The sequence below is a fragment of the Haemorhous mexicanus genome, chromosome 5 (assembly GCF_027477595.1).
Source record: "Haemorhous mexicanus isolate bHaeMex1 chromosome 5, bHaeMex1.pri, whole genome shotgun sequence".
Taxonomy (NCBI): Eukaryota; Metazoa; Chordata; class Aves; order Passeriformes; family Fringillidae; genus Haemorhous; species Haemorhous mexicanus.
Window position 1 is genome coordinate 8,102,967 of NC_082345.1, and position 26,348 is coordinate 8,129,314.

Consider the following 26,348-nt stretch of genomic DNA (forward strand, 5'->3'; position numbering starts at 1 on the left):
ATCCACTCTGATTAGAACCAATGGGAGTTTCCATTACTAATTGCCACTGACGTAAATTCCAGCTCATAAATTAGGGATCAAAATGTATTATGTTGTTGTAATATGCTGCATTAAGTGCAATATAGATTATATATATATATAATAATTTTTATATGCAATATGTGTTGTTGCTTGCTACATTTACTTTTAAGTAATGTTACTTTCTAAAATTAGAGACTACTGTAGGCTGTCTGAAGAGTTAGTCTGAACTAGATTTTCTTTTTTTTTTTTTTTTTTTGTCCAATCCCAGAGACAGCTAGATTTTTTAATGGGTGACTCCTTTAGCTCTCTGCATGCTCCTTGCCTGTGCCTCAGTAATCCCTGCATTTAAGAAAAAAATATAGTTTAAAAAATCCTCCTCTGTTGTCTTGTACAGCATTCAGCAATCCTCAGACATCTTACACCACAGATCTTAGGCACAAGCCAGTAGCAACAATAGACTGATGCTGTCTTTAATGTTTGGAACATGTAGAAACTTTGTTTTCACAGAGAAGCAAATTCTGTAAAGGATTGAAGGGAGTGAATTGATGTCTAAAGATGTGTAAAAAGAGCAACTGTAGGGAATGAGAACAAAAACTGGTCACTGCCATAAAGGTGCTACCAAATTAGTAGGCATTGAGTTAACATCTAATCCCTTAGCTAGAAGGGTTGAGATTTACGTAAATAACATCTGCATAATGATTTTTTAAATGGCTAAATGATTTAATAAAAGGTTGAATTAAATTTGTTAAAGGGTTAGTAGAAAGCTAGAGCCACAACACAAGGAATATTTTCTCATTTTTCTCGTTTGTTTTGGGAGATGCACAGGGCAGACAGAACTGGTGGTTCAGAAAGGGATTGCTCATCTCTGCAACATCTCAGAAGGTAGAGTAATAGAGCCCAGCTAAAGAAAGAAAGGAAGATACCTCTCCCCCTTAGAAACCTACAATTTGTGATGCAAATCAAAGGGAGGCACATGTACCAATTCCGAAACTTACTCTTAGCTCACCCAGGTAATTGCCATACATGAGATTTGCATCAAAAATTTTGTTTAACTTTCATAAACAGATTACCAGAATTGTATGAAACTTCTGTGATCTAAGGTTCTGTGGGTCCTGTAATTGTCTCCTGAGATTTTCTGGACCTGCACTTAATTTTGGCCAAATAGGAGTTGAGCATCTTCATAACTTGAGGGTGATATAATTGAAAACTTCAGCGTTTACAGTGATATTATAGCTAAAAGACTAGAACAACAGCTCTTGATCTGAACATTCCCAAATTTGGAAGTCTGAAATTCACATCTGGTTAGAATTTTTAGATGAAAAGATTTTATCCTTTAAAAAAAAAAAAAAACATCACTGATGCTGAAACTTAAACAATTGCAAAATACATCGCTGAGGAAATACAAAACATGGTATGGAGGTGGTTTTTTTTTGGTTTTTTTTGTTTTTTGTTTTAAGGAATTGCTGTGTTTCTCACCTTGGTGTTCTCAGTTCACACTGTTAATTCATATTGATTATGAATATTCATATTAATTCATATTTTATTCAAGTTATAAAAGAGGATGGTAGCTTAAAGCAAGACGCAGCTCAAGGTTAAACAAGCTTTGGGAGTTTTGGACTGGCTGTCAGTGGGAAAGCCAAGGGTTAAGGTTTGTTGTGTCAGCTCTTGGTGCAGAGATGTGGTGCTCACACACCGGGAGCAGTTGTACAAACGCGCTGGTGTCGGAACGCCTGCAGGCTTGCGGCTCAGTTTTATATGATTGGGGGCTTTTTTTAGAATCCTTTTTAAAAATACACAGGAATTAAGCAATTTCCTTTACATGGTGCCTCTGCCAAAGCCCACTGAAGTCACTGGGAAGACTCCCACTGTTTTTAGCTGGCATTCAGATCTATCTCGTGTTCCTTACGGCCTAGGCTACTGTGAGTGTCTGTGGGGGTGTGTAACCATCTCAGTTCTTCTGGAAGGGCTGTCCTGCTGTACTTCAGTTACCATGGAATAGATTGCCCACATTACTAGCAACATAATTATTCTGGATCAAAAATACTTCAATTCCAGAATTGTCTCCATGTGGGGAGCAACTCTGGAATAAAAATCAGGCAATGGCTTTGTCTGCAATAGCTGGTTCTTCTTGCTCTCTTTCTGTAGGCAAGGTGTTTTAAACAGAGGTGAAAGGCACTAAAGTGACTCCCTTTTTACATCAGCACAGCCAGATTCTGCACCTCTTCCCTGAATTGTAGTTGTTGTGATTTGTAAAATGGAAGTAAAACATCCATGCTCCCCAGCCCCAGGTGTGCAGAAGTCCTTACTGTGGGCCCTGGCTGCACTCCTGAGCCCCCATTCAGGTCTGTGCAGGTGCAGTTCTGTGCCTGTGACTCCAGTGGGACACTCTGTATGTACAGATGTGATGACAGCATTGAGGCCCCACAGGAGTAAGGGAACACAAGTGTTGCCCTTTGTTTAGGGATCAAACCTGTCCACTCTCACATTTTAATGGGAGCCTCACATAGAGATGCTGGAGTAATCTGGAGGAAAAGCTGTGTGTCATTGCCTTTTCCCACTACTACAGATGAATCAAAGCACTCAGTAAATGAACTCTTTTTATAATCTGTGTATAGATCCTGTGAGTGGACTTGGAGCAGACTTTAAGGCTGAGATTTTACAGTTTCTATTTTTTTAATGGATCTAACAAGACCTGCAGGTCTAAGCATTTTGAGCTCATTTTCCAAACTGCCATATTACTCTTGTCTTTTTATCCGTTCCTTTAACATCCTAACTTTTCTATTAATGTGAGTACTGGCAAATTCACTACACAGATACAATATTAATTCCAGACATTTCACAAGACACTTTTTAGACATTCACCCACATGATGATGTGTTAACTTTAAAGGATGTACTTCAGAAATAAAGAAGGAGTTAAGCAAAAAAAAATTTAAAAATTAAAATGTTGAAATGGGACTTATTCAGTCTCTTTCTTTGCAATACATAAATTCATGTACAAATACAGAAATAGCAGGATGAGTTAGTGTGTTTCCGTGCCATTTTTTATAACCACATGTGCTGTTACCTCTCTGTTTGTTACATAGAAATAGAACATGGCATTTCCCATGAAAAATGTCAAAAAAGGGGTTTTTTTTAATAGATCTTTCCTTCATGATGGAAAAAAAAGTTGGTTTTATATCTGATTTCAGGAGAAACATTTTTTTCCCCCCATAAATATAAGGACATATTTTGTTACCCACAAACAGAAAATCTGCCACTTCTCTGTATTACTTCCTATCTTTAGATCTCTGTTATCAGTCTGTCCTAAAAGCTGGTATCAATTAAAGCAGATATAGAAGCTTATCATTATTGGACTTGGAGAAATCTGGTTGAAGACCTGGTCAGACATGATGTTCTGCCTGCAGTTAATTCAGACTGAAGAGGTGCTGCCTCAAGTATGTATCGCCATATTATTTGTCCCTTCCACCTCCACTCCACCTGCCTACAAAAGGCTTATTTGCTCAGCTTTGCTTTTGTAGTTGCTTCCTAATCCAGTTCAATCAAAATTATCAGTTTGAGTTTTTTTTTTTTTTTCCTTAATGTATTCTGGATAGCAGATATATTTTAGGTTAGAACATTGTAATTTTCATTAAATGGTGAAACTGGGAAGCTGAGATTCCCATCTCAGTGAGATTTAGCTCTCAGTGAACTTGAGGTCTGTTGTGGTTTCCTGAGCCAGATTTTCCCTGTCTCTGAAGCCCACTTTCTTAGTGGCATCTATCTATTGAGGTAAAAATGTTTATTAGAAAGCAAAGGCCTTAGGACTGCAAACAGATTCCATTTAAAAATAGCAGAGAATGTATTTTTCCATTATAGGAAAAAAATGGAAAGCAGATGGTGAGAATTTTTGACAGTGGGACTTACTTTTTTTGTTTGTCGAAAAGGGCTTGTTTTGGAGGGTCCTTTGTTCTGTAAGTAGGTGGGGACAAAGAGACTCATCTCCTTCACAGCCTAAATTGTGCTGTGATTTATACACCGCTGGCATGGGGCTTGGACTGGGTGCTGTAGGGCTGAGGGGCCATTCCCATCTGCCTACGGACTGGGTTCCAGGTTCAGGTAATCGAAATTAGCCCCCAGCAGTTTGAATCATCTGTGATTTCATTGCCATGGTGCATTTTGTGATCCCAGCTCAGCTGGGCAGAGTCACCGTGCGGCTCCCTTCGAACCACGGTCCCTGTGCTGCTCCAGCACGTTCTCTGTGTGTTCATGTTCATTACCCTCTGTGCTGTGCTTGCAACATCTGCTCAACTCCCTGTTCAACCCCTCGCTGCCTGGCATGGAAGTGACTCTGCTTCCTGAAAGGGCAGGGGAAGGGAGGGAGGAAAAGAGCACATGGGCTGGTGCAGAGCAGCCCTTCTTCCAGGCCTTCTCTTCTGTACTAAATTTAGCTGTTGTGGCCGTGAGCAGCCTTGTGCTCGGCAGCAGCACAGTGTAGTCCCTAAACCATCTCTGTTTCCTGCTGATTTCATGTTTTGCTAGGAAGGATGTGGTGCAGGACATGAGGCAGGATTGAGCAAGGAGCACGGGCGTTAGTGGAATGACCCTAGGGAGAGACAAGCTGGTTCTCTCTCAACTCTGTCCAAAGGCAGGTAGCTGTGACCTGTCATGTAACAACAGGCTTTTCCTTCAGTGCTGGAATCGTTCTCTTGTGCCATGGTTTAGTTGCCTCCCAAATTGCCTGATGCTGAACATTTATTAAGGACTCCAGGATCAAGTGTTTGTGGTTTGACAGAAGCAGCTGACACTGATTTAAAAGGAAATATGTTGTAATATTACCTCCAGAGAGCCATGGAAGAGAAACTTTGGACAGGATTTGTACTTGATAAAATTCTGTTTTGACGTAGTTGAGAGAGGCAGGAAATTTCTCCTGTGATTTTTCGTTAAAATGTCATCATGAGAGCAGCATCTTTGGCTTCTTGAGAATCTGTCTGTCCTTGCTGCTAATTCCCCACCTGAAATCTTAACATGGGTGACATGCGACACCCTTCAGCAGCCATGAAGAGAAGTGTGAACAGCCATTCCTATGGTGAAGAGATTGAGAAGACTCCAAGTTGTCTGAAAGCTTGTTTTTTGCATGAAACTTGAAGAAAATGAGGCCAAGGTTCAGGTAGACTTAGGGGATTTACAGCGGTGAAGGAAATCTTGGCTCAGTGCAATTAAAATTTAACTGAAGAAATAACTTCTGGTTTGTTTGGTTGGTTTATTTTTTTCTCCTGTAAGATTTCCCCTCTTGGCTTCAAAGGTCTTTGAATAAAGAATTATATTGCTGCAGTCTAGCTGAACAAAAGCAATGAAACAGCACGTGACATCTACAGTTTGAACAATCATCCTTAATGTGCTCATATATCTCATGAAATAGTCAGGTATGGATTTTTTTTATATATAGACCTGAAGTTTTCTGAAGACAGAGTTGGCATTTTGGCCAAAGATTATATAGATGCATCAGAGAAACATAACCTCCAGTACACAGAGGATCCATGTGGCCTTTCCCAGTCTGCTCTCAAGGTTCAGTCAGGTCCTGCTTCTCAGCCATCAAAGCTTATTTAGGCTTTTGCTATCTGTACTGGGATGGCTCAGTGATAGTTAGCATGGGCAAGTAGTGTCTTATGTTTAGAAATTAATCCTGTCTTTCTGGATGCTGAGGATTTACTCTTGGCCTAGATTTCATGTTTGTGTAAGTGAGCAAAGCTTTTTTTGTTTGTTCTTCCCTTATACTCTGAAACAAATATCTGAAATTTATAGGTAAAGAAAAAGATAGTCATGTGGATAATGATGTTTTTTGATGATACAATTGTCCTGTAAATCTGTGTCAGGGAACTTGCACTTGGGATTACCCTCATTGCTGTCCAAATTGGCTGGCAGAAGTTGAGTAATTTGTGGATATGGGGAACATAGATATGTCAAATGTACACATAATATATGAAAACACAGATTGTATCACTTGTGCTAGATTTTTTGGAGTAGGGAAGTGTGGTATGGGGTTTCTTGGTTGTTTTTGAACAGTGGTCTAGATTGCATACCTTAAATAGCATCATTTAGTAGGAAGTTAGAAAAAACCAAACACCTTGAGAGACTGACCACTAAAGATTTGTCCTCACTGCTCTGTCAATATACCTGATAACTCCAGTTTCCCCACTGCTCCCTTTCCTGTTTGCATACCCATTCTTACCTCCACTAGAGTGCTGCTTTCTTCTTGAGCTGAAGTGGTTGAAACTCCTTGTTGCCAAAGCTCCAGTTAGGAAAGCAGTAGAGTGTAAGCCATCCTGGTTCCATTAACTCAGCAGCTGTGTGTAGCTAATCAAATGCCTCTGCTTAACCTGAGGGTCACTTTTGCCTAGGTTTGAGCCCCAGTGGCTTCAGGTGGCTCCTGGACTTTGCTCTGAGCCAGGTAAAGAGCACTCATGCATTCCCTTTTGCCTAAAATGCTTTTGGATTGTAGCTCCTGGTGACAGGGCAGTAAGGAAACAGGAGTTCAGTCCCTGCAGTTGTTCATTAAACCCAGGGCTTTGGCTAGATGGGAATTTGTGGTCCAGTGTGAATTCAAAGGATGCCATTACAAATGACTCCCATTTACTAACACAGGTGTAATATTTACTGGCCAACACTGACTTCAGGATGACCTTTTTGGCTGGTTGTCCTGGGCTGATACACCACTTCTGAGATCAATGCCATACTGTATGTTTGGTGCAATGTCTGTTCTCATGAGTATTGAGATAAATTGGTTCAAATTAATACAGGACAAAGGAGCTTCTAGATGACCCCTTGCATAGCAATGAGTTTTATAACAAGATTAGTGTTGAGTTGCATCTCTGTAAAGAATGGAGGTGGCTTTATCTAAGTAATTTTTCAGATGCAGCTGTTGTTGGCTCACCAAAAGAAATTTTGCAATTTTGGTTTAACCAAAGTTTTAAAGTTGCTGGGGTATGATGGTGGAATAAAATTATTTTCTTTTTAGGGGAAAAAAACCCCTGCCTTCATTGTATTAATAGCACCTATATTCTGAATAGTGAAAACTCCATCTCTCCCTCTCATCTCTAGGACTGTTCTTTAGGGCTTGCTGAGGTATTTGGATTTGCAGTTTTTTTCTGAAGTCTGCATAGCTAGTGCCCCTGGAATTTGTATTCCCACAGGGAAGGGGGGGAGTGTGGAAGAAGCCCCACCACCTTCAGCAAAAGCAAGATGTTTATGCTTCTTCTGACATCACATCTCTTGAAGGCAAGAGTCTTTGCTGCTTCTACAGACAAGGGAGCTTGTGGTGTTTCCTCTCACTTGTTCTCATGGGTGTCTTGTATTTCCTTTCCTCAACAGTGAGATCTGATTCTTTTTCATGTTCTCTGCTGTATCTGTGAGATAGCATTGTTTCCCATTTTTCTTTTCTCCCATGCTCTAGAGAATTTGTGCCCCTAAACTTCTACCTGTCTCTTAGTAACAGAATTCCTCATTCTGTCTCCAAACTAGGAACTCTGAGTACATCTGATAATAATTTCTGATGTGCCAAGGGTGGTGTGTGCATCTCCAGACAGGATTGATGTTTTGGGGTTTTTTGGTGGTGGGTTGCCTTTTTTGGGGGGTGGTTTTTTTTTGGTGGTTTTTTTTTTTTCCTTATCTGTTCTGTAATTAGAAGCTTAAAGCTTAGCTATGGCCAGGATTTTACCATGCTGCAAGGTATCATGGACCTATGTCACCAGGCAGGTATTGTAAGTAATAGGAACAGGTAGTTCTGCTCCCTAAAACTTCTAGTATCTCTATTTTCCATGTTTGCAATTCCCAGTGTTCAGCAAAACCTCTAGTTCTTGTCAGTAGGAATGTACATGCTTGCTCAGAGGGTTTTTTCATCTTAGTTCATGCAATGTCAAATATTAAGATCTTGCTTTTGTTTTTGCATACATGCAGGTTGAGGTGAGTTTCAGCACATGTTTCTGATTAGTACTATAATTTTTGGCATTAGGATTAAAGTTGAAATAGAGATATGTAGTAATATGCATCTATAGCATAATTGGGTGCATACATGTGTTGAAAGATAGAAGAGCATTGCTTGAGAGACTGTCCACTGTTTCACCTACATCAGTTAAGCCAGCAAAAAGTTTTAGGTTTCCATCCAAACCAGGCTTACTCTGCTTTTAAATGTATTAGTAGCTTTAACATTTCCACTCTGGGACCTTGGATCATTGTACTATGATTCCAGTTTGGATGGGGACAGGAAGAGGAGAAGCTAAATAAATTTAAAAATAGGGTTTTTTTTTTTTGTTGTGGCTCACAAAGTTATGCAATTTTAGCACTGGACTGGAGGCAGACAGTGTGGTCTGTAGCTGACTGCATGACAACTGCAGTTTGCTGCATGGATATCATCCCATCATGTGCCCAGTGTCTAATTCTGATTGGATTCTCCTGGTGTGAAGAATCACACTTGCCATCAGTAGGATGTCCATCTGTCTGAGCCTGAAAGCTGCTCAAGGATGCAGCCTGTAGAGGAGGAGTCTGGGGGATGGCCTCACTATGCCTATGAAGTCTGATGCACATGATTTATAAGCATCCAGTCTGTTTTGAGGGATCCTTTCTTGCACTATGCACGCAGATATTACTGTTGAATTCCTCCGTGGTGGCCACTGAGGGAGCTGGACACTCAGGCAGTTTGCAGACATTGGGGATGGTGTTTCTGTGGGGCTTGCCAGTGCTAGGAGGATATTCTCATTTAAGGTGATTTTAAGGACTCTCAACAGCTTTCTGATTTTTTTTTTAATTTTTTTTTTTTTGTTGCAGGTGTGTAAGGAGTGGTGCCCATTCACTTGCTGTGCAGTGAGATTGTATATCCCTCATAAATCGTTTGTAAATCACTCGGGGATCGTTCTGGCTGACAGGCAGATCCTGTGTAAGCACATCACCCAGCCCTGCAAAGCCCAAGCCTTAGGGAGCTAAACTGGCTGCCAGAGCAGCAGGTGTGTCAGCTCAGAGCTACCCGTGAGGAGCAGCTGTAGGCTCGAACTTTGCCCGTTTATTTGCTCAGGGTTTTATCTCATCCTTTATTGTGCAGCCCAGTGAAAATGAGTGTTTGCCGTGGCAGTTCAGGCGGGGCCGTGGAGCGGCAGCTCCGTGCGCGCGGCTCAGCGAGCGGAGCCCTGGCTGCTCTTGGCTGTGCTTCATGTGCCATCACAGGAGATAGGGACACCTGAGCAAACAGTGGGCATCCCGGGCTCTGGGCTGGGGTCACTGCTTTGGTACACTCCACTGATTTTTTTCTTTCTTTTTTTATTAATTATTTTTTATGTCTATAGCTTTTCTGTTATTGTTCTGGGGATAGGTGTTGACATTCATGCAAGGCAAGAGCGCTCCAAACAGAAAGCTAAGCTTGCATTTTACTTGTAATTTTGCTTCAGGATTGTGCAAGTGGACAGCAAAATTAATATCAAAACAGAAATTTCTTCTGAATCAAAGGCCAAGTGGAAAGTGTAGCAGCACAGTGTGCTGCTGCGCTCAAGATTGTTATTCTGAAAAAAACCAAACCAAAACAACAATCCTCAATGTTTAAAAAACCCCTGTGTAGCAATTGAAAAGGCTGTTTTTGGTGTAACATTTTGATTTTAGCCAGATTGCATGTATTGAGGGAAATGTTTACTAACATTTGTTACCACTTCTGGTCTTCAGACCCGTGGCAGCATACTTAGAGCCAGGCAATGATGAATAATTTTTTGTCTACTGACTTATAGGAGGATAAAGTGGCATCACTTTCTGGGGCTCACAGCTGTTTGCTGTTGGAGTTCAGGCATCCATATCCCAGCACTGGTTGGGAATTAGACATGTGCAATGTAGAATTGATAGACTGAATATTCAGGAAACCAGCTGGTTGCTCAGAAGACCTGATCTCTGCCTCAGCTTACCTTGAGTAGTTCATTTGACTTCTCTGTGCCTCAGTTTCACATTTTAGCTGCCATGTAACTTATCTCTTTAGCTGTTAAACAATTTTACATGGGACTGCCTTCCACTATTCAAAACAGCTGTTCTACTTCAACACAGTCTTAATAATAAATGTAAACAACTATGGTCTTCAGATAGTCAAAATAAATGTAGGAGTATTCTGATTAATTTTTGATTTTTCAACTGTTGTTACCAAGGGTTGATCTTTGGACTGATATAACCAAACTTTTTCCTTAGTTGCTTTCTGTTATTCTGCCTTTCGAAGGACTTTGTGGAAAAGAAAGCAGTATAAAAATCACACAACCGGTTTGGCAGGTCCTCTATAAACAGGAGAAATGCCAGGAAAAGTCTTATGTCTTTGTTGCCAGCTTAAAAAAAAAGGGGTTAATTTTCTCCTAATGAAAACTTCAGCTGTTGCTGTGCGTGAGGTGGGCTGTGGGGATGGACATGTGGTGGAAGGGGCTTGGAGTGCTTGCTGGAATGAACATTCCCTCAGATGCTGGGAATATTGTCTCAGTCACCTTCTTGGCTGTAGGAGCAGAAGAAGCATTTTATCATGGTTCTTGTAAGCAGATTTGGTTTTTTTTCTTCCCCCATTTCCTCTGACAGTCTCACAGCTCAGCTCTGGTGTTAAACACACCTGCTTGATTAACTGGGGGTGATTGATGTCCCCCTGTTTTGCTTTGCTTGTACAGGAGAGAGCTGTGCTGGTATTTGAGACTGTGTAGCTGTGAGTTGGGATGGGTGAGGAAACCTGCCTTCCCAAATGGATCTGTGCCGTTGCATAACTGTGGGAAGGGTTGGAGTGCCTCTGTCCTGGTTCTTGTGGCAAAGGAGGGATGTGTTTCTGGAACAGCTTTGAAGCTCCCTTCTGATTTAGGCCATCTCTGCTGCTGCTTGTGAGCTGAGAGATTTCAGTCAATGCGTTGACAAGGAGGAGAGTTAGAAATCAGAAGTTCTCTCCCATGAGGAGGATGTTTAAAATCAATGCTGAAATGCAAAATGAAATGCATTCTGAGAGCTTTTGCAAGTTGTCCATGTCATTTTACTTCTCTTGTAGTTCATCCTTCTGTTTCTAGAGCAGCAGCATAACCCCAGAACCATGGCCGTGTGGGTAGAGTGTTGAAATGGGATTTAGGTAACTTGCTGCTTCTTCCTGCACCTCTGTTCCTAACTGTAAACTAGGATTCAAACAGGCCCTTCCTGTGCTGCTTCACTACCTTGAGTATTTTGGCTTTGAGCTCATCAGGGCTGTCCTCTGCTCACTGTTTCTGGAACACTTTGGGCAATGGTGCAGTGTTTGTTTGCTTCTGAGTGCTGTCACTGTATAAATGTCAAGTCCTAACAGTGGAGTTCACAGCCAAATAGAGTTCTTGGGAGAACATACTGTTTTCTAAGGTGTCAAAGTAGGTTTTTCCTCAGCCTCTGTACCCTGAATGGGTACCTAATCTGCTTATGTTTTGTTCCTTCCACTTGTAAAGGTGAGTGTAATAACACTTCCCTTCATTGCAAGAAAGTGCTAAAGGTATTACGGGACATATTTAAATAGTGTAGCAATAAGGACCATGAAGAAGCCTTCAGATTGAGTTAAAACGGGCTTAAGACTAGTACTTTACTCTCTTTTTTAAATAAGTCTGAAGTTTACTCTATTTCAGCTGGCTTAGTTCCCAAGCTTCTCACTTCTGTAGTGAGGCAATATTTGCAGGTCAGAGGCAGTCTTATGGTAAGGGTGGAGTGGCTCTCACTACAGTGTCCATTCAGAGGTGAACCAGCAATGCTTAGTTGTGAAAACAAGCCAAAGATAACCAGGGTGAAACTTCAGCACTTCTCTTCTGCCAGGAACAACATCATAACCAATGCTTCAGGATTATGAGCTAAAACAAAATAATAATTTGAGGAAGAACAAAAAGTGATGCAGAGGTTGAAAGGAGCAATTAAAACAATTGGGGAACTTAATGAACAGGAAGAGCTGTGGCAGAAGGAAAGCAGCTAAACTGAGATTTGTCACAGGACTTACACACCTGTGGGCCTCAGCATTTATCCCATTGTCCTGTTGGCACAACCAAAGCAGTGAGGGCTGTGGTAGTGCCACAAGTTATTTTGGAGAGTCACAGCAGGTCTGGGAACAGGCAAACTTGTGTCCTCACCATTTCTCTTCAAACCTCTTCTGTGGAGTTTATCCTGTGCTTTGCTCTCTGGCATCTGCCACCCAGCCCTGTGCAGCACCCCTGTACAGGAGGTGATCCACTTCTTGTTCCTCTTCTGAGTGCTGGGAGTGCCCCTGGAATTTCCAGAGTGAAGGAATAAGGTCTGTGTGGGGTGTACCCTGTCACATGGACAGGTCATACCTGGAAGGCATCTCTTGTTTTCAGAGCAGTTGGGAAAGGATTGCTAATAGCTCTCCTTACGCAACAGAATATTCACCTGCTTAGTTAATTACTTATTAGCTTCAGGCAGGGACATGGCAGATTTGTTAATAGCAATGGTCAAATCATTAGAGTGTGCAGCATTAATGGAAGAGAAAGCATTTAATAAAGAGCCATCCCTTGACCCTGTCATTGTCCATGGAATATAGACCATATTGTTGAATTCAGGCTCTGCTCTTTTCCTGCCACTTCTTAAAAGCATGTCTTGTTCAGGAGCTTCAGCTTCTCTTCGAACACACATGAAAGCACATCTATTCTTTTGGATCAGACATGCAGTACCATGACCAGCTGTTTCTGTGCAAAGATATTTTAAAACTCCCCTTCAAATTCTGCCAATCCTGATGGTCCTGTGCTGGAAGGATCATGTTTTATAAGAAATAAAAGATTTTACTGTGTCTCATGCTATCCCCTAGGTGGTTTGTTTTCTCTTTCTAAGTAGTATTTTGGTGTCTGATGATCAGTAAAAAGTTCAGTTTCTTCTACTTTGAATTCTCATACTATTAGACTGCTGACTGGAGAGACCTTACAAAAGCTGCTAAATAGCTTGTTTAAAAAAAAAAATCCATTTTTTTTGCAGGCTGACCTTCTGCAGATTTTGTTTTTTTTTATGTAACTCATCTTCTTTCAGTGGTCTCCCTATGCATCTTTATGTTTTGATCACAGCTTCTTGCTAGCTTATCCTTCTGCAATATGTCTTCCAGGTTACCTTCTCTTCCCTCTGTTTGTGTTTCCTTTTGGATGTTGGGCTGTATCTGTCCTTTCTTCTGTCCATCCCAGTAGTTCCTTTATTCCTTCCTTACAAGCTGGATTGTTTGACTCTTGTAAAACTTGCCTGTCTTGCAGACATAGAGGGGAGTGTGTGTATGATGTAGAATGAAGAGCCTGCAAATGTGCAGGATGCAATATTCTAGGTGAAATCCTACCAGCTGTTTTTTATATACTCTCCTTTGTCAGCTAGAGCTTCCTTTTCTCGTCACACTGATCTTAATGTTGCTCACATTGAAGTAAGTAGTTGGAGTAGGTGAAAGAATAGGGGGAGAGGAAGATTGTAATTTGATGTTTGTTCCATATCCAGTTTCTGTACAGAAGTCAAGGTCAGTGCAAGTATGGCCCTTTCTAGGAACTCCCTCTGCATTTAATTTGTTGGGAGTTAAATAATCTGAATCTTTGTGATATTTTAAAGTGGCAAACATCCATGATCCCTTGTTTCTGGACTAACTTAGTAAGACAGTTTTTGAGAACAGGTATTTTGTTTGTCTGTCTTCTCTTGTTGAGGATTCTCTTTAGTTTTACTCAAGTAGATCTGCCCATTTTTTTCACCAGCAGCCCTTATTATAGCTGTCCTATTCCCAGACTGGCCTAGATTCTCTCTGGAAAATTGTTTTTACCTACTTAGAGGTGTTTTGGAACAAGGGGATGTGGCACACTTCCCTGCCATGCTGTGTGTGCTGGGTTACTGTGGCACCACTTGAATCTTCAGGATTACAAACTGTAAGGTGCAGCATTAGACCTTGGCATGGCACTCCCAGGTTTCTCTGGGCATTTGGCATGTCCTTTTTCATGGAAAGTCTGCCAGAAGTCTGAAGTGTGAAGAAATGCTGTGTGGAAATGCAGGGGTGCTGTGTATGCCAATATAAATAAGCTTAAGTTACAGAGAGACTGAGGCCCATATGTGGATTTTATTTCCACCAGTGTAAATCTGGACAAGAAACACTGTTAAAAAATAAATAAATAAAATTCACTGAAGAATTTTGCAGGTACAGATGGGGGCAGGATCCAGCTGTATTTTGAACCAAGAAGGGCAATTTCTTATATTTGTGAGTGGTATTTTCTAAATGTGTATTTCAGGATGTTGTAACTCTACAGGAGTTCTGTTTCTATCAGTGACTGAGGGTTAAAAGAAGCTATGACTTTTATGTGAATTACTCCCCCATGATTTTTTCACTACTTAACTGATGGGCAATTAGATATCCCAGGACAGTGAATGAGTTGACCTCGCCTGTGTGACAGTTCTGACCTGGGATTTGTGCTATGTAAATATTTGATATCCTCTTTTATGAAGGAGCCTGTCCACAGTAACTGTAGCTTCAGTAGAAATGTTCAGAAGGCAATGCTCAGCCATGGTAGGAAGATCAGAAATGATGATTGTCCTTGGATATGTATTTGAATGCACAGTAACATTGCAACTTTGACAGCTCAGTCATGCAGCCAAGTAAAAACACTTGTGCCATGCCAGCCCTGAGATGCAGAAGAGGAGCTTTCCCATAACTCATGAGAGGGCAGCTCCCTGTACACCATGTTTCCCCTTAGTCTTCCCATCTCAGTTTCATGGCCTCCAGGAACCTTGCCCTGAAATGAGCACATGACTGCAGTAAGAGTGTTCAGGGTGTTAATTCCCACACACACAGCCTGGGTTGTACAACCACCGTATGTTACAGAGATGAGGCTTCCCAGCCCTGCCTGTTTTAGAAAAGAGAACACAAAAAGTGCAGTGAAATATCTCTGACGTGCAGCTAAGCCTGGAAAGTTCTTTGCTGTTGCCTTCCTTGCTTCCCTGCTGCTTACTCACTGGCCACAGTACTTCAAAGCCTCATGTGGGGTTTTTTTTTTCCTAGCTATACAATTAACTGTCTCTCTTGAGCCTCCTGTGGTGCTTTTTATGGAGTGAGTGTACCAACAAATCATGGTATAGATGCCAAGGGGACCCTATGGGTTGCAGTAGGGGCCCAGCTTTTTCCATGCCCTGCTTAAAGACAGGTCAGTAGCAAGTTCTTCAGAGGAGCAGAGGATTGACAACCCCAGGATGCAAATTTTGGAGTTACATGTTGGAAAGGGCTGGGGGCAGATAGTTTCTTAATGTCAGGCAGTTGAATCCATGGTTGACTTCTGCCTTGAAGCAGTAGGTCAGGGGGAGCCAAGTCCCAGCTTTGCTGCCTCTTCTTGGAGCCTTGCTGCAGAAGGGTGGGTGCATAGATAAGGCTTTACTCCTTTTTGGACTATGATGATTCTGCTTTGAAATTCTGAACCAGCATTACCTCATGTGTGTTTTCTGCTGCCTAACTGGGATATCTACAGATGAAATTCTTTATTATACATATAAATGATTGATCCTTTGATGAACTGTACTGAATTGCCTTAGTTTTATATTCTGGTTTTACCTGATACTATCTTCACATAGCCTGTTCTGTTCTCTATTCCCCCATATTAGCAGAAAAAAAAAAAAAATTTAAGTGTGTGGTTAAGCTAGTTTTTTGCTGCTTTAATACTTGCTAATTTGAAATATTTTGGAGTGCTTATACAATAATGCAGCTGTATCATGGCATTTCCAATGACAGCATTGACCTCCTCAAACTGCCTTTTCATAGCACTCAAGTGCATTGGTATTGCTGTCTGTACAATTTTAATTTAATTAGGACAGTGGCTGTAATCACTATGGGAGAAGCATGAACTTCCCCACTGTCTCTTTTTCCCCTTCCCTTTGTGATGAACCATTGCACCACTGTGTTTGTTTTTTATTTGCTTGAGTAAGGGTTGAGGCATGGGAGGAAAGCCATCACCTGCCCCTGTGCAGGGAGGACAGGCTGGAAGGAGGAGTCAGGGAGGAACTAAACTTCACAAAATTGCTGAGGTTACTGACAATCTCTGCTTTCTGCCCAGGAAACGAGATGTTAATCTTTCCCAGTGCTGCTTTGCATAAGGTCCATTCCAGAGAGCTGTGTTTGTTTTAATTTCTCTAATTACTGATGGTGTGCTGATTATGCTGCTATAGATTTGACGTGAATTGCTATATTAATGGGATCAGAAATTAGGAGATGTCTGCCATGGAAATTAAGAAGACGACAGCAGCTGGGGGAGGGGAGGGAAGTGGAGAGTTGAATTCATCCCCTGTTACTGCAGAGCTCTACTTGGCTTTTTTTGGGGTCTCAGCCTTGTCCCTGGCAGAAGTTGGAGTATGCAAACTCCCACATTGACCAAAGTCCCCCAATGTGCTATTCAGTCCATTAGAGGCTCTGATTCCTTCCTGCTCCCTATGTTAGACCATGTAACTCATCTCACAGTGATCTTCTGGACTTTCCTATACAGCTGTGGTATTGCATACAAACCACTGGTGAATGAGAGCATCTGTCTTCCTTCTCTTTCCTCTTCTCCTCACTTGCTTCCCTAAGGATTGATTTACTTGAATCTCTGGCTGTTGTCTCTGTGCTGCTCTGTGGCTGGTTTGCTGTCCTTGTCCTGCTGGGTGCCCGGATGTTCAGGGCCTTCTGAATTTTTCCTGCAAACACATCATTTTCCCCCAACCACTCTTGTCTCTAAGACCCTTTTTCCCCCTCTGCTATGCTTGAGCCACCTACTCTTATGAGGATCCACAGTAGGAAAACCAGACCCTCACAGGCTCCCCTGGCTCCTGGTGCCTTAGCCTGTCTTTCTATTTCATGGCACAGGTACACAGCACCCTGGGAGACAAATGTGTCAGCTTTCACTCTCAATTCCTTTCTCCCTATGTGGTATCATTATGTGCAGTATAGGAGAAAGCTTTTATTCAGTGATTAAGGTCAGCTGCTTTTTCTGTCCAGCACAAGGTATTTGCAGACCACATTGCCTGGTTTGGTTTCCTGAAAACTGCTGCATAGGTATTGCATTTCTTTGCTTTATCAATTAAAAAAAAGTAATTTTACTATGCCACCTATCCAGCTACTGAAATAATCATGTCATTGGGACAACATAAGAGCATGCTTAGCAGACTTTCTTACATATTTTATTTTCATTTCTACAAGAACATGTATCTTCTTTGTGCCTGCCATATGAGTGAACTTAGTAAAGGGACAAAAAGACTATCAGATTGCAAGGCTGTTGCTTTGGAGTTTAGAAGAGTGCAATTATATCAAAAGCCTGAATCTATTTTTATTTGCAGCCTCACTCATCCTCAACTGTTAGACTTCTTTTAAATTTATTTTGATAGTTTGATTTTTTAAATTATTATTTTTATTTTAGCAATATGAATGATTTGTGTTCATGACAGAGGAAATTCTGTTCAGGTAGTTTTTGTCAGTAAAGGATGTACCCCAGTTCTCCAAACTGAAATTAGTGTGTCCTTTGATGGCTTTGGGAGTCCAGTCAGCTGTTACATACATGCCTACTACATAGTCACAGTCAGTATAGCTTTTGATTTAGACAGGATGGCTTTATCTGTGGTATTCTCAGCAGCTGAATATTTAGTAAAGAGAAAGAACCCATAGATTCTCTTGATTTTTAGCCATGTGTTTCAGCCTGTCTCTACTCAGTTGGGCAGGTGAAAGCATGTCCTACTCTCAGCAGACCTGGCTGCTTGTCCAGGTGGCCCTCTTGGAGCACAAGTCACCAGAGTAAACCCCAGGGAGGGCCTTCCATAAAAACTGACTCTGTGTAGCTCTTCAATTACTGTAAGCAACATGAAATTTAATGGTGAAACTTTCTTGACTCCCTGTGAGCTGAAGAAACTGATCAAAAATGATGACAGCAAGCAGTATGCCATCTGTTTTAGTCACCTCTTTGTGGCTACTGGCAAAATGCTCAGGAGTTGCTATTTTGAAATTTCTTAGCTGGTAATTGTTTGGGGCTGAGCATTTGGTCCCTTGTAGGTGTAGATGTTTATAGAGTCCCCTAGCAGGTGGTGAATAAGGAATGTGGTAGTACCAAGCTCTTTCTTAGCACTCATCACCAAAAATCTCACAGGACCACATCAAATGTGTATTGATTTAGTTTCTTTTACCAGTACATTAAGTTGCAGCAAGGCTGTTTGCTCAAGAACACGCAAGGTTCATGCAGGTTCTACCAGCACTACCTATCCTTCCTCCCAAGCTGTGGCTAAAACAAGCCTACCATTCTTGGCCTTAATACAAAGGGAAATATTAAACTTGACTTGTTAGGAAATGCTTTCAGAAAAATTCCTAGTGGCAGAGTATCTGGTTGCATAACCTTAGAAGCATGAGACACCAGCCATGTTTTTGTTTGGTGGGTTCCACAGAGAGAAGCACTGGGCAGTCCTGGAGTTGTGAAGATGAATGCAGAGCGTTCTCAGTGGTGTGAGCACAAGAGGTACCTCCTGGAAACGTGACTCTAGAAAGCCTCAGAAAGCCTGGAGGAGCACATGTGACCTTGTGCATTGGCTGTGCAGGCTGAGCACTGCCTGTGGCTGAGCACTGAGCAGGGCCAGGTTGTAGAACTGGACTGTGCTTGCAGTTCTGCTGCCAGCCACGTTACTGCCCCATGCTGCAAACAGGGATTAAGCTAATTTTTTCCACAAGCCCAGTGTCTTGACCTCCCTGTGCCATTACCATTCCACACCTTTTGGAAATCTGTCCAGGACAGTTAAAGGGCAGCTCTTTCAGCGTGCAGTTGTTAAATGTATTGCCCTTGAGAGGCACATGCTGTCCTTTTTCAAGACAGCTTAACTCTGAAATTACTTAGCTCATTTGAGCTGTGTCTTGCTGTAACTCAGGTTGTCTGTGTGTCTAATAAAAAGAAAGACTTACCTAATGTCTGTAAATTGCTTTGATATTTAGGCTAAAGGTGCTGACAGAAAAATGCAGGATTCGCAAGAGAGGGCATTTCAAAGGCACTAATAGGAATTGGATAACTAACTCCCCTTTGTGCCTTGTAAAATGCCTTCTGCAAATAGTAATTCACACAGTGCTGTGGATATCCAGGATGTGTGGAAAAAGTAACTGCAGTTCCATATCTTGTTTGGTTTTGGCTGTCCTGTCCTTATGAATACTAGGAAACAATGAATCAAGTGCATTTGTTTAAAACAGTAAACCTCAATGAAACTACCATGGTATAAATCAAATTATGGTATGCCTTTAGGAGATTGATCAGTAACAGTAGCACATACTGGAAGCATAATGCCTTGGTTTGATACAGCACCTCCTAGGTCTTGAGGGAAGTGGATGGGTTCTGGATTTAATTTTCTACCTGTTCTTGGGCAGTGAGGAGACCCTTTGAAGCCACTTTGTCTTTGCAGTGGTGATTCAGTGAGCTTGCAATGTTACCCAAGCTTTGACTGTATCCTGCATTTTTCAGGAGGGAGGAAAAGGACTTTGGGTCTCCCACCTATCCTCCAGTGCCCATTAACAGAGGCAGCATCTGTGTGGCTGTGTTTCAGAAGTGTTCCTCCTTTTATGAATATCTCCATGAACAAAGCGAGCGGCTGCAGTGTGGTTCGATTACCTGCGCTGCAAATGGCAGCAGGAAATGCTGGGAAGGGCCAGGTCTGCCTCCCCTCCAGGGGTGCTGTGCACCAGGGGCAGAGGTGCAGATGGGCACAGAGAGCCACAGCTCTGCAACAGGAAGCACAGAGTCAGCTGGTTTGGGTCGGGGAGGGAGTTGGGGAAGCTGAGAAATCAAATAATGCCTTGTAGCTGCACAGGTGCGTCCTTCATTGCATCACAGTGAACATCCCTGTTTGGTAACTGCAAAAAACTGAATTCATGCTGGCTAATGGGTTGCTGTTGCCTGGCCAGTGATGAGTAGAAAGAAACTGAGTTTGTGGGAGACAGGAACATAAGACTGAATAATTTCTCTTTAAAAAGTGCTGAGCTGACAGACACAGGGGCCATACTTGCAGAAATAACAAACTGATGGTGGAGTGAAACAGGCTTGTCTTCTCACTGTGCCTAAACCTGTAATAGTGTGTTCTCCACATGCTGTCAGTCTTCTCTGCCATGTGGTTATAGGGTGTTGTGGTGGGACTTCTGATGTTGAGGGTAAACTTCTGGTTCTACCTGAGCTCCTGAACAGCAAACAGCACCTTGCAAAAGATTGAACTGGGCTTGCTTTGAAATAGTGGCTGCAAGACTTTCTAGGTGTTCCCTTTGTTTTTGGATGTCACGTAATCTGCCTGCAGAGTTTTTTGCAGACCCCCCCTTTCCTTTGGTGGCAAGGGTGCTTACATTACATTCTGCAGGTGCCTCTATCAGCCTCAGTCTATTTTCCTGTCTCATGGCTGTGATAATGCTGTGGTTTGTCATGGAAGCAATTACCTTCTCTTGGTCCAGCACCAAATTTGTCTTTTCCGTTTGCCGGAGATCAAGGTCAGGGTGAGAGGCTGCACTTGTACTGTCCTGCAAATGCTCAGAAATTACAGTACCTCCTTCTGCTTCTGTATGTGCAGGGATGTAAATCGATACTTGCACTGGTGTGTCAGTATTCTGGATAACATGCATTACCTTCCAGGAAGCATATAATAATAATTTATGTTTCTTTAAAATTGTGGCTATATTTATTTACAAAGGGTATATTTTGTACTATGATTGGAGGCTTAGAATATGGAAGAATTTTCCCTTCAGATAATGTGAAGTTTCAGTCTTAGATTTCTCGTCAGGCATTTTCCTAAGTAAGAACCTAATTGTGACAGTTATGAAACTAATACAACATTCACAAGTTGCTCTTTAACTCTGTTTGACTGTACTTGGTTGCAAGTTAAACTACTTCAAAGAAGGTAATAGTAACTAGTTTAGCAAAAACAAGAGTTCTACATTACTTGATGGTAAGTAGAAGAGTCTTTGGTGATGTGTTTTTCTGCAGCACTGACAAAAGTTACTGATTAATGTCTTTCAAATGGTAGGAAGGGGTATAGTGCTAAGCACTTAGCTTGTTCAGATCATGACTGATCTGTTAATGTAAGATTAAGTGGTTTTGGCACTTCAGTGGTACTCACGCTTGTATCGTGGACTTGCTGTCAGATTTTCACTGGCATAAAGCCCTCAGAGTCTCCCCACTTGCATGTCACTTCCCCGTTCCTCCCTTGGCAAATTTCTGAGAAGGCCCTTGGAAACTTCATGGCTCTCTTGAAAAGTAATCCTGCCACCCTAAAAGGTGCTTGGCCCCTCCTCAGCACTGGGCAGTGCTGGCTGCTGTGTTCTGTGTGTGCTCTGGGGCTCCCTGGGCAGCTGGTGCATCACTAGGGCACATCACCAGGCACACACTTCCTTCCTTCCACCCACATCCACCTCCTCTGCCATGGTTTCATACCGCTGTTCCAAAGTTCACGTTGTCCTCTCTCTTTCTCTCCCTCCCCCTCCCCCCACTTTCTTTTAACAGCAGGAAAGAATTTCGTACACACCTCCAGCGAGCCCGGTACCAAATTACACCTCGTCACCACTACATGTCCCAGTGCCTCAAGCCATCAGGATGGAGGAAGACACCGTCAGACTGCCAGCACACCTGCGTGAGTGTCAGCACCAGGCTGCTTCAGTTCTTGGACTGAGGAGGGGGTGGGGCAGGGTGAGGAGTTCTGGTTTTATGGAAGAGAACAGGGAAGTCCCTGGCTTTATACTTTTTTTGTTGTTGTTTAATAAGCTGTAGCTGGTTTGGTTTTCCTGGCTGTTGTTTTTAACTGAAGAAAATGACTCTTAAATACAGTATGCTGAATCTCCCCTCCCATCTCCTGCACTCCTTGTCAAGCATTTGGGCTGTTTTTTGTGACAGGCACAAATATGGAGGGTTTATTCTGACAGGAAGTGTGTTTCCTTCCACTTTACTGGAATTGCTCAGTTACGTTCTGCAACACAAGGTCAGAGTTTCACCAGCTGTGGCAAGTGGAATGCGTTTGTGCTGTGGCTATTTTCAGGTTCTGAGGGGTCTCAAATACTTGTGATGCCCAGGCTCTCTAGTGCAGAGCATGATTGCTGCCAGAGGCAGTGGGAAAGGAGGAGGAATGAGCTTAGCTGTGCACAAAAGGATGCCGCAAAGGAGGAAGGACATATCACTGACATTCGAACAAAAACTGGAGCTGAGGGCAAGATCAGAGCCAGGTACTTCCTTGCTGAGATGATTTAATGTTTGACAAATAGGAAAGGCCAAGGACTGTTGGCCAGTGAGAGGTGAATTAGGATGGGGACAAAAAGAGTGGAATTTTCCTTTTTGGAGGGGAAGCAGTTCTGATGGAAATAAAGATGTTTTAAGTAAACTTTTGTCAGGTGTTACATGCCTGGGGTACTTAAGCAACAATGAACAAGAGGGCCAGGAGCAAACAAAACTTTGTGCTTTGCCCTCTGACAGACGGCTTTGGGATTTTACGGGGGGAAGAGGGGGAAGTCCATGTTTGTCACAAGACACTGTCATTCCTGTCTTCAGCTGTCTTCCACACACACTCCTTTTCTAGATGCAAACTGTATTTAAAGCATTTCTGTAGTCCTGTGCTCGCTCCCTTGCTGGCCGCTGAGTTACTCTGCCCCAAGGTCACTCGTTCCCATGCTGTGTCACATGTCCTGTGTGGCCCAGTTTTCTGTGCTTCCTGGTGGGAATGGGAGCTGCTGCTGCAGTGTTTCTGACTGTGTCTGGTCCCTGCCTGAGCATCTGTGAGCTCCCAGCCTGGCTGCACGTGTGTGTGGCTGCTCAGCTGTTCCCCTGGCCCAGGGAGGACTTGGCTGCCACACTCACAGGGCATTTCTATGCTTTGCCCAAACTAGGCACAAAAAAAAAAAAAAACCCAACTCAGAAGCAGTTTTTCTCCAGCAGTTCTTTTCCATCCTGGTGCTGTTCATCCTCAGATCTTGAGGGTTTTTAACTCATTGCAGTAGTTGTTGTTGTTTACTTCTGCTGTCTGTCCACTCCACAGTCAGGATCACAGCTGGGTTTCCAGTTATTATCGCCCTCCCCACTGTGTCTGGCAGATACATAAGGAAGGGAGGCAGAGACTCTTGATACTGAACGTGGTGGTACACGCTGTACCTGCTTCCTTCCCATCCAGCCAGCATGCTGGATAGTGTTGGATTTATGAAGCTTCCTCTCAGTGAAGACTTCTTTCCCAGTATTTTTAGAATATGATCCAACCTTTCACCTTGACTCTTGTTTTGGTTTTTCTGTTCTTTTGGTTGGCACATTTTTAAATTTGCGAGGCTTCTTTCCCTTTAGTATTTCCACACCAGTCTGACTTGTTGCAGTGTAAAAGCACAGATGATTAATCATGAAATATCTGTGAAGTAGCCTTCCATAAAGTTAGTGTCTGAGGTCATAAACAGCATGAACACATTTACATAGCTTTACTAATTGTAGTCAATGGCAGTGTAGTATTTTTTAGCTCAGTATGCAGTCAGTATTGACACAAAACATTGTTGTCAATCAACAGACCACCCAAACACTGTTAAAACCTCTCTTTAAGTAAATAGCTTCATAGCTAGGCCAGGAGCAGCCATTGTGAGTTTCTAAAACAATCTCTGGTATATCTTTTGTTACAAAACTTCATGCAGTAACAGCTGTGTTTAGGTCCAGTAACTGAGCTACAGCATGTGCAGAAAGATTTCTGCTCTTCATGTAAAAAATTTATGTGATGAGGAGGATATAAGGTCTCTAGATGTTCTTTTAATGCTTAATTATCTCCTTATTTGCTTTTTTTTTTAAGTGTCCTATTTATAGTTTGAATTAGTCAGCTTCAGTTTCCAACTATTAGATCTCATTATCGCCTTTCCTGCTAAATATTGTCAAAAGACTCCTCCTGATGTAGGTGCTTTTAGATTGTCACTTCTTAACCTTTTCTTGGCTAAACTGGAGAGGAAGGAGAGGTTCTTAAGGCTATCAGTCTTCCTGTTAAGCTTTCAGATTTCAAATTCTGTTTATATCACCTCTGTGAACCGACTGCCACTTCAGACATCCTTCTTAAAGTGAAGACAAGTGAAGTGAAGATGATATTCCAGTAGTCTTGCTAATACTGTGTATAGAAATAACTCAGTTCCTTTTGGATTTTGTGTCATGAGGTTTTAAGAGGCATTAATATAGGGTTTTTCAGTTCCTGCATGGACTCCTCTCATTTATTTTTTGTTTGTTTGTTTATTTTTAGAGATGTGTCTGAGGTACAGCTTTGATCTTAAATCCAAACTGCCTCAGAAGTCAGGCAAAGTAACTAATTTCTAGTTCAGGCTGTGTGTAAAGGTTGGGTTTAGATTTGCAAAGTCCAAGGATTTTCTAGGTCTGAGATTTTATGTTCCATCCCTATGGTTGTTTTTGTTGTTTATGTGGAACATAACTTCTTTCAGGCCTCCCTCATTGCAGTAGAACAGGGAGATGTGGTAAATTCCTCTACTCACACACACAGAGCCAATAGGTTGTCAGGCCTGTACTCCTTCTGTTTCCATGACATTCTGATGGTGTTCACCAACACCAGGGCAGGGTTCAGTGCCAACCCACACATCTTCATCTACCTGTGCCATGGGTGCAGGTGACCCAAAGAGAGACCTAGATAAAATATTTCATGTGGAACACGTAGAGCACTCTGGATTCAGGCAATTTTATGACTTCTTATAACAAATTTCACTGTTTCTAATGTTCCAGATCACTCTGAGAGCACCAAGCAAAAATATCAGAACAATAAGTAAAGCAGTTTCCTTTGGTGTGATAAATTATTTCTCACTGCTTAGTGAGCAAATGAGCCTCAGGTGGGCTGTGCTGATTTCATCCAGAGACTGGAAAAAGAAGTGCAGTTTGGAACGGTGGAATATGGACCTCTCTTAGCTACAAGTTTCCTTCTCTTTGGTCAACAGAGCTAAAAGTATACAGACAAACACCTTTTCCTGGGGGTGATGTGAAGGCACTTTTCCCTTCTCACACAGCCTTTCATGTTCTAAGTAGCTGCTTTCTCCCCAGCTAGCCTGTTGTATAGAAATGCAGTGTAATCAGTCTTAACTTTAAATCTCTGGGGTAGTAAGATCATTTCTGGATAAATCATACCTTTTTCTGGTGCTGCACTTCTCTGTAAGGGACTTTTGACCCATACTTTTAAACATACTTGTCTGCTAACATCCACCAGGAACAGAGTGTTGGGGGCATTGCCAACAGGATACCAGTGGGGAGCTGGGGGATATCCTTTCCTACATGTCAGATATGTAGTCAGAAAACAGGTGCTCTTTGAGCCTGGTGTGTCTGCCATGCAGCCATGTATGATCTCTTTGTAGCATATATGATCTCCAGCAGATGACACTAATGTCAGATAGAAGGAGTGTTTGGAAAATGGACAGCTTTTACTGAGGATTGAAGAGAAGCAAGTTCAGCTCACACACAAGGTGCTGACCTTGGTGCCTTCTGGGACCTTGGACAAGTTGTTTTAGATCCCTCACTGCAAAATGAAAAAAAACCATGAGTGCAAAGGCTCTTAAATGTTTTGAAAAATAATACAAAACCAGGTATTGTAATAATGAAAAATGAAGAAATAGGTGGAAGTCCTCTGGAACTATTTACATACCCCCTATCTCTGGGGAAACACTCCATTTTGCCACAGAGAAGGTTAGTGGGGTTTTGTGGTGGGGGTCTGTGTTTTTTTAAAATTTCATTTTATTCTTTGTCTCATCTGGTAAAATGTTATTAGCTACTTCATTTATGCTATGGCCTTGTAATAAGCAGCTCTTGGAACTGGATAGAGGATACAGCATATATGAGATGGCTGTGACAACCCTTTTCAGTGTCTAATAACATGTTCTGAATTATGGAGAAAACAGCTTTTTCCTTTTTTGTAATATGCAAGATAAAAATAAGGTGGTTTGCTTGCTAAAACAGCAACTGTAAATGTGTGCTACAGGCTTCATGGTTTTCTTTTGTTTCCTTCATTATAAAATTTCTTCAAAAAGAGAGACAGAAGAAATCCCAGTGCTGAGAAAGGATTTGGTGCATGCTCTGGTCCTGTGCAACGTCATTCCCCCTTGCATGCTTATGTTGATTTGTACAATTTGATTTTTATCTCTGAAGGGCATCTTCTCTTGGGAACACGTGTGTGTTTGTTTAGGGAGAGTGATCTCATGGGCCAAGATTTCAGAGTTTTCTCTTGATACAAACATAAAAACAAGTTCATTTGCTCCTCTGAACTAATTACTCTTCTCTCCTTAATGTTGGCATCCTTCACATGCCTGCAGCCCATTGTCATGGTAAGACACTCTGCATATACTTTTCTGTGCACACAAAGCAATTCTTCTTGGCAGCAACT

General features: G+C 42.1%; 1 protein-coding gene across 5 annotated transcripts in view; it reads left to right on the top strand.

The window, feature by feature from the left end:
* Positions 1-26,348, top strand: part of ETV6 (ETS variant transcription factor 6) — a 128,463-nt gene that overhangs the window by 21,561 nt on the left and 80,554 nt on the right. For 3 of the 5 annotated variants that reach the window (XM_059845795.1, XM_059845792.1, XM_059845796.1), the window contains one exon: positions 21,479-21,605. The exons of 1 other annotated variant lie outside the window; for it this stretch is intronic. In XM_059845795.1, the coding sequence (XP_059701778.1) occupies positions 21,569-21,605 (37 nt within the window). In that variant the 5' untranslated portion in view covers positions 21,479-21,568. The remainder of the gene's footprint in view (positions 1-21,478; positions 21,606-26,348) is intronic. One more of the 5 variants, XM_059845794.1, reaches the window with a different exon arrangement.